A 12,540-nucleotide genomic window follows, 5' to 3' on the forward strand; every position below is an offset into this window, starting at 1 on the left:
AACCTCCGCCTCCTGGGTTCAAGCAATTCTTCTGCCTCAGTCTCCCAAGTAGCTGGGACTACAGGTGCGTACCACCACGCCTGGCTAATTTTTGTATTTTTAGCAGAGACGGGGTTTCACCATATTAGCCAGGCTGGCCTCAAACTCCTGAACTTGTGATCCACCCACCTCGACCTCCCAAAGTGCTGGGATTACAGGTGTGAGCAACTGCGCCCAGCCAATTTTTTGTATTTTTAATAGAAATGGGGTCTCAGTATGTTGCCCAGGCTGGTCTTAAACTCCTGGGCTCAAGCAATCCCCTCGCTTTAAGCCTCCCGAAGTGCTGGGATTACAGACCTGAGCCAAGGCACCTGTCTGACATTTTTTTTTTTTGAGGCGGAGTCTTGCTCTGTCGCCCAGGCTGGAGTACAGTGGCGCGATCTCGGCTCACTGCAAGCTCCGCCTCCCGGGTTCACGCCATTCTCCTGCCTCAGCCTCCCGAGTAGCTGGGACTACAGGCGCCCGCCACCACGCCCGGCTAATTTTTTTGTATTTTTAGTAGAGACGGGGTTTCACCGTGTTAGGCAGGATGCTCTCGAACTCTTGACCTTGTGATCCGCCCGCCTCGGCCTCTCAAAGTGCTGGGATTACAGGCGTGAGCCACCGCGCCCAGCCGACATTTTTTTTTTAAGTGAAACTGAAAAAAAGAATCAATACCCTTGTCATGGGCTTTGGTGAGAACCCTTGAGAGTGCGACAGGTTAAATGTGGAAGAGAATCGTGAAGTAATTGTTTCCTTTCTTTTTTTTCTTTTTGAGATGGAGTCTTGCTCTGTCACCCAGGCTGGAGTGCAGTGGCATGATCTCAGCTCACTGTAACCTCCACTTCCCAGATTCAAGCGATTCCCCTGCCTCAGCCTCCCAAGTAGCTGGGACTATAGGCATGTGCCACCACACTCCACTAATTGTTGTATTTTTAGTAGAGACAGGGTTTCACCATGTTAGCCAGGCTGGTCTCGAACTCCTGACTTCAGGTGATCCAACTACCTCGGCCTCCCAAAGTGTTGGGATTATAGGCATGAGCCACAGTCCCCGGCCCAATGTTTGGATTTCTGTTCCTGTGTTAGTTTGCTGAAGATAATGGCTCCCAGCTCCACTCATGTCCTTCTAAAGAACATCCTCTGATTCCTTTTTATGGCTGCATAGTATTCCATGGTGTATATGTACCACATTTTCTTTATCCAATCTATCATTGATGGACATTTGGGTTGATTCTATGTCTTTCCTATTGTGAATAGTGTTGCAGTGAACATATGTGTGTGTGTATCTTTATAATAAAATGATCTATAGGATTGCTGGGTCGAATGGCATTTCTGATTCTAGGTCTTTGAGGAATCACCACACTGTCTTCCACAGTGGTTGAAGTAATTTACATTCACACCAACAGTGTAAAAGCGTTCCTATTTTTCCACAGTCTCACCAGCAGCTGTTGTTTCTTGACATTTTAATAATCACCAGGCTCACATTTACCTCTTTCTCTGCCTCTTTGAGCTCCGCTTCTTTCTCTTTGACTCGCTGGACGAACATCTGTCTCATCTCCTCTTCTTTTTTCTGGAGTTCCCCTAGGAACTCGTTCCTTTTGGCCTCATATGTCTCCTGTAAACTGCGAACATGGTCAGGTTAATTCTTCTTCCTTTGGAATGACTCCTATTTGATAAAACTGGCCCCAAAGATCCTCACTGGGTTCCTCTGTCCTCCCTTCCCCAGTTGTGAGCCAGGTACAAAAATAGAACCACAAAGCTGTGGGCAGCTGGCTTGGCCCATGACAGCATGCCCACAGGGATTCTGGAGGGGGATGGGGCAGCCCTAGTGAACTGGAGAGACTTAGAATATCTGGTTCTATACTCTTGTTCTACGGATGAGAAAACTGAGGCCCAGAGAGGTGAGGTGTCTTACTCAAGGCCCCACGGCTAGTTAGAGGGAGAACTTTGACCAGAAGCTGAGTCTCCTGTCTCTTCATCTGGGTTTTCCCACTGCACAATGCTGCCAGGCCCTGGCTCTGAAACTGACCACATTAATGAACTATTTCAACAAATGCTTGAGGAGACTCCATATGTGCTAGACTCAGTACTAATTGACATGATGCTAGTCACTCAGCCTCTAGAGCCAACAGCCATCATACCTGCCATCAAGGAACTCATGGTCTAGTGGGAGATGCCCCTGGCCTAAGCTTATTTTTAAAGAAATAGGAGATAGGTTGGGTGCGGTGGCTCACGCCTGTAATTCCAGCACTCTGGGAGGCCAAGATGGGTGGATCACCTGAGGTCAGGAGTTCGAGACCAGCCTGGCCAACATGGTGAAACCCCATCTCTACTAAAAAATACAAAAAATTAGCCAGGCGTCGTGGTGGGCGCCTGTAATCCCAGCTACTCGGGAGGCTGAGGCAGGAGAATCACTTGAACCTGCTAGGCGAAGGTTGAAGTGAGCCGAGATTGCGCCACTGCACTCCAGCCTGTGTGACAGAGTGAGACTCCATCTCAAAAAAAAAAAAAAAAAAAAAAAAAAAAAGCAATAGCCTGGTGAAGAAGAGGTGGAACTGTGATCCAAAGAGGGCAGCATGTAAGAAAGCAGGTGTGCAGAGAGAATGACATTCTTGGGGAGCCAGGTATGGTTCAACATGGCCAGAGAGCACCATGGCAGTGGTGGAGTAGAGGCAGACGAAGTTCCTGAGCCTGGAGGAAGAGAACAGGCTTTGAATGCCATATTTAAAAATTGGACATGTACACACTGCATGGTTTTAAAGCAGGAAGTAGTACTAGATCCAATTTGAAAATGAGAAGGACCATTCTGGCTGTGCTGTGGGAAGGATAGACTGTCCATCAATCCAAGTAAGAAGTGACAGGATCTTGGCCAGGTGTGGTGGCTCATGCCTGTAATCTCAGCACTTTGGGAGGCCAAGGTGGGTAGATCACTTGAGGTCAGGAGTTCAAGACCAGCCTGGCCAATATGGTGAAACCCCGTCTCTAATAAAAATACAAAAATTAGCTGGGTGAGGTGGTGGGCGCCTGTAATCCCAGCTACTGGGGAGGCTGAGGCAGGAGAATCGCTTGGACCCGGGAAGCCAAGATTGTAGTGAGCCGAGATTGTGCCATTGTACTCCAGCCTGGGCGATAGAGCAAGACTCTGTCTCAAAAAAAAAAAAAAAAAGAAAAGAAAAGAAGAAGTGATAGGATCTTAATGTTAAGGGCTGGGAGGGAATGGAGGGAGCATAAGGGAAGCAGAACTCCCAGGACTTGGGAGGAGCCAAAGGTAATTCTGATTATCCTTGGGCAACCAGGTGGATGGTGGTATCATGAATGGCAACAGGGAATGTTGGAGACACATGCTTAAGAGGGAAGAAGATGAATTTGTACAGAGCTTGATTTTCGGGGAGGTCCTCTATGGGATGTCTGAGTGGACATCCAGTATGCAGTTGGATTAATGGGTTTAGACCTCAGAAGTAAGACTAGCTTGGGAACCATCTACTTCTAGGTGGTAATTAGGGCTGTGAGAGTAGAAAGAACCATCTGCAAGGAGAACAGAAAGTGAAAGGAGCAGAGGCTCTAGGAAAGAATCCCAGGGGGTATATCAACATTTAAAGGAGTAAGGTGAAGAAAATGAGCCTGCAAAGGAGGCTGAGAAGAAATAGTAGGAGAGATAGGAATAGAATCAGCCAGGCCAGTGCTAGAAAAGCCAAAGGCAGAGAGCATTTCAAGGAGGCAGTGGGGAATGGCATAAAGTGCTGCGTTGATATCAAATAAGATGGAAACCAAAGGCCACATTGAACTTGGCCACAAGTCTGCAATTCCTGGCCTTGGAGAGAGGCATTTGAGTGGTTATGCTGGGGACAGAAGCCAGACTGCAGTGGATTGAGGAATGAATGAGAGATGGGGAAGAGGAACCAGTAAATACAGAACAACTCTTTCTCCTCATCCTGTCAAGGACTTCTTGACAGGGCAGAGGCTGGTAAGAAAGAGCAGGGTTAAGGGAGAGTTTCTTCAGCACAAGAATGCTTACATGCAGCATGGGAAGGAGCTGGCAGAGAAGGAGTGAAGAAGGCGAAGACACAGGAAACAGAGGTATTCAGGATGGAGTGAAGGAGGAGGGAAGGAGACAAAATGACCAGGTGGAGGCACACCTACTCCTCTACAAATGCAGATGAAAGCTGCAGGTGGGGAAGACAGCCAGGGAGCTCCCACCAGAAAGAGACAAGCATGGCTTCCCCCAGCCCCACCTGTCAGTATATAGGGCATGAGCCTGGCCCTCCTGAAGCAAATATCCCCAAGGGACTGGTTAGGCTCTGACTCCAGGCCAGCTTTAGGCTGTGCACAGGTACAGTAAGATCTCAGAGGCTCTTTGAAAGCCTTTTTAACTGGTAGACATCTCCCTCACTTGCTTATTAATGCCTGACCACCATAAAGGGCACCACGTGGTAATTTCAACTGTGGGGCTTATTTCACACATCACACATATAGATCAGACACTTCTACTTGGCGCATCACTCCTCTCTGCATAATAACCTGCTTTCAAAAACATTCCCCTTCTCTAAAAGCATTCTGATTTAAGAAATATGGCAGTGATGATCAACATCCTGCGGTCAAAACAGAACTTACACTTGAATGCAGACACTAAGGACAGCAATTGAAGAGCCTGCAGTTCATCGATGCATGGCAAGGGCATGCTACCTGGTCCTATCTGGGTTTGAGAATGGGGAAATGGGTAAAGAACAGACTAGAAACCTGTCTGAGCGCCAGGAGCCTGATGAAGAAAGAGGGGCAGAGGACAGTTACCAACTGCCACCTCGTGGAACAGGGCCCCAGCTTGGGGATCCCCTCCAGCGCAGCTGCTTGGATGCGTGCATGTGTGTGTGGTGATCAGCCTTGCTGGTCCTCTGGGCATCCTCCCTTCCCTTGCCCTTAAAAGCAAGGCGGCAGTACTTCCCAAGCCTGCTCCCCACAGCTCTCCTGGCAGGTGTGCAGAGGCAAAGGGTGAACAGGCAAGCAGAACTGGCAAGTGAGTCGCCCCGCTCCTTGAGGTCTTAGCACCCGTGTCTCGCCTCCCCTGTGAATTCTCCAGGGGAAGGCTTCCACACCACCTGAGTGGGCTGAGCTGAGCTGGGCTGGGCTGGGCTGGCAGGAGCGGTACCTGAAGGGTTTGCTGTCAGGGTCGGTGTCCTTGAAGCCCATCTCCTCCAGCTTACAGCGGCGATACAGCTCATAGTGCCGGGTGTGGGTCTGCTCCCGCAGATCCTCCATGTTGACCCGAATCAGCATCTCCCGCAGCTTCACAAAGTCGCAGTGGGCCTCGTTTTCAACTGCATAGCAGGGTTTGGGGTATTGAAAGTATGTTGAAAGGAAGGCCAGCAGAAGCAGAAATGGATGAAACGAGAGGCAAAATGTCTAACAGTGACGTTGCCTTGCAATCTGTGTACTTAGATCCTGCAAATTTACCTCCTCTCTTTTCTACTGAAAATGTAAATGAAAGGTTACAAAAATGCCAGTAATGAAAAACTGTGATATCATAAAAATACTTATTAAGACAGTCAGTAGCACCACAATCTAAATTCAGCAGTCAGAACCCTCAAAAGAATGTTTGGTCTGCACCACTTGTAGGACAACAGCATATATGCATCTGTCCATCCATCCATCCATCCATCCACTCATCCATCCATCCATCTATCCATCCATCCATCTATCCATCCATCCATCCATCCATCCATCCATCCATCCATCCATCTACTCATCCATCCATCCATCCATCCATCTATCCATCCATCCATCCACTCATCCACCCGTCCATCCATCTATCCATCCATCCATCCATCCATCCATCCATCCATCCATCCATCCAATCAATATTTGTGGAATCTCTGTTCCCAGTATTGTGTGAGGCACTGGGAATTCAGAAACGAAGTGATGGAATCTTGCTCTCAGGAGCTTATAGTTTAGAGGAAGAATAGATGCAAATAGACAAATACAATTCAGTGCAAAACTACAAAAATAGAGGGATAGCCAAGTTGCAATAAAGCTCAGAAGAGGGGAACCTAAGAACTCCTGGGAAAGTGAAGACTTCACCGAAGAGAAAATCTCTAAGATGACTCTGGAAGGAAGAATAGCAATTTATCAGCCAGAGAAGGGAATGGTGTTTGCAAAGTGTCAATGAGGCTAGGCAAGGTTATGTAGCTAGTAAGTTGCAGAGTTAGGGTTCAAACCCAGGCAATGTAGGGGAGGTGACAAAGTCTCCAAAGAATAAGGGGAAAGAACTAGGATATTGATAGATGACAGTGACAAGGAGGGGTGTGGACCGCAGGCATGGCCCACCTGGATGGTAGAAGCTTCCAAGGAGGTGGTTTCTTTAGAAGGTAGATAATGGCCTGATAGTAGCAGTGGTGACTAGGAGCAAGGGGACCCCACTTTCTGGCCTGTGTGAACAAGTCCCCTCCTCAAAAGAGTGCAAGCAAAGGTCTGCAATTTGGGGCAGTGGTCAAGAATGACAGATGTGGACCAAGTCATAGCAAAATCGATTTCTGGCTGGACCAGGTCACGAGGAGCACTTTGTCAAGGTGGCTATAGGTATGGCTTCACTGTGTCGGATGGTGGTATTTGCCCTCAACAAGTAGGAAAAATGGTGTCTGAAGTGATGAACAGGCAATCACCCCAGATTCTGTCTTGCAGGGTCTGGAAGAGGGTAGTGAGGGCAGAGAAGGGTCTGGGATAAGTGGGTTAGCCATAGTTGAAGTAGACTGCCTTGTGGTCATTAATTTTTCCAAAGCCCTAATCAGCTCACATAATCCCTCTGCTTAAGACCCACTGAATTAGGAATAAAGCCCCCTGCTGTCATAGAACACAGGCTAATATTAAAGATGACATCAGTAAGACAACTTATCAGGACTATGCTATATGCCATCTCCTCCTCCATCTCTGGACAGTGATCTCTAATGGTGAGTCAGAAGGAGTGCCTCCGAGGGCCCTGCAGGCTGCCTGAGCAATATACAACTTCTTCCTCATTCAAGAAGAACAGTCTACTTAGACTTACAAGAAAAACTTTCAAAACCCCCTTTTTTGTTTAGGTTCAGAGTAGTCCACGTCAGATGAAATAAGTCATTGGAACCATGTCTACTGGCTTCTCCTCATCTCACTTCAGGTTCCTGTTTCTCAGACCACAAGTCCATTCCCAGGGTGGGACTGTGGGTCCAGAAACCATTTGCAAACGTTCCTAGTGGAGCATCCCCAGCTCCGAACAGCAGAGAAGACCAGAACTTAGCACAGCTCTGATAACCAGTCTTGTCCTACCTATGGAAAATCCAGCTATTGCCAGTGGGTGTGTGGGGTGTCCTAAAACATGCCAGCCTTCGTATGTGATGTGGACAACTCGACACCCCCTTTCAGGTGTTTCCCCAGTGGTAGGGATGAGTTTACAGAGAACCAGCCACTCTTTCACACGATGCCCCTATCAGCCACGGCCCAGTTTCTAGCTGTAGACTCTGAGGACCAGAGACCTCTTCTACCCATAGCGCTGTCCTTGGCCTTGTCTTGTGCACTGAACTGACTAGCCCTGAGGGTAAGTTAACATATGTCAGGCAGATCACAGAAGGAACTTTCCTGAGTGTAATACAATATGTCTAATTGCTTTTCAATTGTGAAATAATCATACATACAAAAGAGAGCATGAAATGTGTATGTACAATTTAAAGAACTTTTGAAAAATTAACACCAATGTCTCCACAACTCAGGTTAAACATTACCAGTACCTTGGAAGCCCCTGAGTGCCCTTTCCCAATCTCATCCCCCTCTATCCCCCCACTCCCCTGGCAGAGACTTAATCCTTCTCCTGACTTTGGGGATTATCATTCCTTTGTTTTTCTTTATAGTTTTACCTCTTATGTATGCATTCCTAAGAATATATATCTTGTTTAGTTTTGCCTCCTTTTGGAATTCATACAAAAGGAATCCAATGGTATGTTTCTTTCTTTCTTTCTTTCTTTCTTTTTTTTTTTGAATCTCACTCTGTCGCCCAGGCTGGAATGCAGTGGCGAAATCTCAGCTCACTGCAATCTCTACCTCCCGGGTTCAAGCGATTCTCCTGCCTCAGCCTCCTGAGTAGCTGGGACTACAGGCACATGCCACCATACCTAATTTTTTTTTTTTTTTTGTATTTTTAGTAGAAACGGGGTTTCACCATGTTGGCCAGGCTGGTCTCGAGCTCCTGACCTCAGGTGATCCACCTTCTTCGGCCTCCCAGAGTGCTAGAATTACAGGAGTGAGCCACCGCGCCCAGCCCCAACATGCAGTTTTTTTAAATCCCTTATCCCCCTCCCACCCTCCCACTATCCAGTCTTTTTTTTTTTTTTTTTTCGTATTTTTAGTAGAGATGGGGTTTCACCATGTTGGCCAGGATGGTCTCAATCTCCTGACCTCGTGATCCGCCCACCTCGGCCTCCCAAAGTGCTGGGATTACAGGCGTGAGCCACTGTGCCCGGCCTATCCAGTCTATTTTAAAGAATATCTGGATTGTTTGTAATTATTTGTCATTACAAACAACACTACTGTGAACATTCTTCAGGTGCACTTGGGCAAGAACACATGCTTTCTCGCACACTCCTTCCTACCTTGCAAGTCCTTGTGTTTTAGGAATACTTTTCCCATTAGAAACAGAGGGAGCTTGCTCCCATCAGAGCATCCCAGTATGGAGCCAGAGTTAGCTTGCTAGTGACCCCTATGGCTATTTGGGACCCATGCCGAATGAGCAGAGACTTGGGACAATTTAGAAACTTGTCATATAGTGGCTGGGGACAAACAAAGAGACAGACAAAAGGGGCTTCCTGTGTGTAGCCCCTCCCGGAGACTCACTCACCCTGCACAGTGCCCCAAGGATACTGCCGCGCCCTCATCATCTTGTTGCCTATCTTCAGTTCTTCTGTGCTGCCAATGACAGCAAACGGCAGGTGGGCCTGAAACCGAAGGCAAACGAAAGCTGAGAACTGCAGAAGAAAGGCACTGAGTGTTACACAACCCAACTGCTGTTCGTCTCTGGGGCCCCAGGCCCTCACCCTGCAATGTCCCTCACTGTCATCATCACCAACAAGCATTTATTAAGTTCCCAAACTATGTGAGGATAAGAGGCCTAGTCCAAGCCTCTGCTGTTCAGAAATTCACAATAGAGGGTAACAATGACATGGCTGAATGCATAGGGAACAAAGAGAGAAAATAAGCAGAATAATAAGCAGACACACAGATTACCAAACTATTTGCTATTCTTAGTTACTGCTGAGGGGAAGAGCCTTTGGAAGAAGGGGAAGTGGAATGAGGGGGGTTCTGTGTGGATAGAGAGGATAAAGGAGTACCAAAGGGTCTGGGATCACTGGCCCTTCTCCCTCCCTGGCATGCAAGAGCCCCAAGACTAGGTCCATACTGAGACCACACAGCCAACTGAGCTGTACTCTCCTTGTTCTCATCCTTCCCCGGAGAAAGAGCTCACATTGAAATTGTGAGCCTAGAAGACAAGTCACCAAGGATTTACTCACATGACCGTGCTGGGTTCTTCTGTAGGTGCTATAAGGCAGACAGGAGCAGCAGAAGACATGCTCCCTCACCCTCTAGGAGCTTACAGTCTTGTTGAGGAAGCCCAAATTACATAACTCAAGTCATATAAGATAGTATGTGATCAGGGGCTCAAGTATATGGTCTGGTACCCTGTACATAGTAGGTGCTTAATAAATACTTCCTGAATGGCAGTGATAGGGCTAGGGAAAGAGGAAAGAAAGGCAAAAGACAAATAGGTTTATGAGCTTGGTGCTCACAGGGAAAATGAGGAGCTTGGCCTGGCTTTATGGATGAGAGAAGAGAGAGCTGCCCCGACTTGGCAGTATGGGGCCTAGGAAACACTCATAGAGCCGTAATCCACAAGGAGCTGGCCAGCTTGTAAGTGCTAAGTCACCACAGCCAAATGGAACCACGGAATCAATGTTTACTGACCAGGTGAGCCCAGGTGGGGCTTTGCCCAAAAGGGCTTTACACCAACAGGTAAAGAGCCTATGGGGAAAGTTTCTTAGCCTGCCTGCAGAAATAGGCCATGATCTCAGATATTTTGACCCATTTGCCCACTCATCCATTCTACAAATATTTACTGAGCTCCTATGATATATGCTAGGCATTAAGAATGACGTAATAGCAAAAAAGCACAGACCCTGGCCCCGGAGAGTGCACAGTGTGCCAAGGGAGAAAGCCATCTCAACAACGATCGTACAGCAAGATCAGGGTTGTACCAGAAGTGGAGGTTGCAGTGAGCCGAGATCGCACCACTGCACCCCAGCCTGGGTGACAGAGCAAGACCCGGTCTCAAAAAAAAAAAAAACATCAAGGTTGTAAACAGAGGCTAAAGGGCTGGAGTAACACAGAGGAGGGAGCAATTCTTGGGAAGTCAAATAAGTTGTTTCAGAGTAGGTAGTGGCAATCATACTAACAGCATTAGCATTAGCAATAATTTGTTAAGCCCTATGCACTGGGTACCAGCTGCTTTACATGGCATTGTCTCACTGAATCTCTACAACACTATATGGTAAGTTGCCTTATTAGTCTCCTCTTTAGATGGGGAAACTGAGGTCCGGAAGGGCTAAGAGACTTGTCAGCAGGCACACAATAGTAAGGAACAGAATGACTTCAAACCCCACCCCTTGCTGGTCTGCTACCTCCATTTAGGGGGTTCAAGCAGTAGATGAGGTGCGTACTCTAAACCTTGGGGGGAACTAGTTGTGCAAGACCAGATTATCAGAGGCAATTCAATTCAGGGAAACCCACAGCAAATCTGTCGCTTGTTTGTTTAATCCACAGGCTGATCTCACAACCAATTCTTCTTCTCCATTCTCCTCTAGCTCTGGACCCCAAAAATGTCCTTCAGAGCAGAAGAACACAGGATTTCATCAGGAGCTCAGCTCCAGGACCTCCACCAGTCCCTCAAATTGCTTGGCCGCCAGCTGAAGCTGCTCTTCTTTCACCCTCTCCACTCTCAGCTGCTATCAGACGATCGTCTCAGACACCCTCTGACCCCTCCCCACTCCACTGACTGTCCCTTAAATCTGGACATGGGAAAGAGGAGGTTATGGATTATGGAAGGTGGGTGTGGGGTGGAGGTGGGAAATGTTTCATCAGTCCTGGGAGGGGAATGACCAAAAGAGTAACTGGGCAAGTGACACACAGGGCATTTGGGAAGCACTGAATTCCTGAAAATGCTGCCCAAGGGCCTAAGCATGTCCAATCTTTGCCAGGAGGGTTGATCTGGGCACAATACATTCCTACTCAGGGACCTAAGACATATCGGGAGCCTCGAATCCATCCCTAAACACTTTCTGGGAGAACATTTCCCCTGGAGAGACCCCACAGCTTCAGCCACATGACACAGAAGAGCCAAGGGGTGGCGAATGCAGAGAGCTAGACTGAGGGAGGAGGTGATAAAGAAAAACCACGTTGTAGCACTCCCTCCTCCTGGGCTCTCAGCTGTAAGTGATGGAGGAGGAAGGCATGTGAATTGGGAGGTGCTTCTCTGAGCTCGAGGAAAAAAAAAACCAAGAAGAAAACAAAGGCATACAAAAATGTCAGTATTCCCTCGGGCCTGTTGCATTTTTTACCATCAAGAGACACCGTCAGAATGATAGGGTGACTTGCTTCCCCCTCCTTCTCAAACTGCTGTCATTTTATTCTTCTAGCTCAAAAACATAGCCCCAGCCCTCCCACAGCACGCTCCTTTGCAGCTGGCCTCATTCTGCTTTGATAAGTATATGCAAGGTAGGCATTTCCCAGCGCTCTCCTTTGGTTTGATTTTCACAACATCCTTCTATGGCAATGATTAAAAGATCCATTCGTGAGCTGAGGGAACTGGGATACAGGGAGGTTAAACGAGTTGCCTAGGTCCCTAACCCCCATGCCCAGATCCTCTGAAGCAGCAGCGAGGCCACCGAGCTTTGGCTGCCAACCTCTCCCAGCCACCTAGGGTGGTCCGCACTCTGCCTCCTGGCTACATGGCATCTGCTAGAAGGAAGCAAACCATGACAAGCAGGAAATCATGGGGACCAGGCTCTGGCCCTCTGTTCCACTGCTTTTGAGAGACAGATGGCTTTGACAACCAGAATGGAGTCGAGCAGAGCAGAGAGCAGATACCCACCCTCCCCCCGCACCACCACGGACCATACTTCTAGGTCCTACCAATGGGATCCAAATCTGAGGCCAGGCTTTCTGCTATTTTTCCCAGGTCTCTGCAGGAAACTGACAGACAGTGGTGACATTTTCTATGTGTGGACCCAGGGAAGAGACTCTGATAGATGCAGGGCAGTGTTGCTGCTGAAACACAAACAGGCCTCTCAGGAGAGTCTGTGTGACTCTCTCACTCAGACTTCCAACGAGGCGCCCTCGGATATCAGATTTCCCAGTGTCAGAAAACTCCAACAAGAGATAGTCTCAAGCCTTCCTTGGGAGTCCATTCCTAGATTCACCATCTGTCTTAGTGCATTTTGTCTTGCTATAATAAACTAC

At 48.0% G+C, this 12,540-nt stretch overlaps 1 protein-coding gene across 7 annotated transcripts in view; it reads right to left on the reverse strand.

Annotated features, from left to right (window-relative positions):
* SEPTIN6 (septin 6) overlaps positions 1 to 12,540 on the reverse strand; it is a 77,868-nt gene that overhangs the window by 16,129 nt on the left and 49,199 nt on the right. For all 7 annotated transcript variants that reach the window (XM_004064784.4, XM_055376233.2, XM_004064783.5 and 4 more), the window contains exons 6-8: positions 8,870 to 8,966; positions 5,162 to 5,330; positions 1,508 to 1,640 (exon numbers count right to left, since the gene is read on the reverse strand). In XM_004064784.4, the coding sequence (XP_004064832.1) occupies positions 1,508 to 1,640; positions 5,162 to 5,330; positions 8,870 to 8,966 (399 nt within the window). The remainder of the gene's footprint in view (positions 1 to 1,507; positions 1,641 to 5,161; positions 5,331 to 8,869; positions 8,967 to 12,540) is intronic.

This window comes from Gorilla gorilla, chromosome X (genome assembly GCF_029281585.2).
Source record: "Gorilla gorilla gorilla isolate KB3781 chromosome X, NHGRI_mGorGor1-v2.1_pri, whole genome shotgun sequence".
Classification (NCBI taxonomy): domain Eukaryota; kingdom Metazoa; phylum Chordata; class Mammalia; order Primates; family Hominidae; genus Gorilla; species Gorilla gorilla.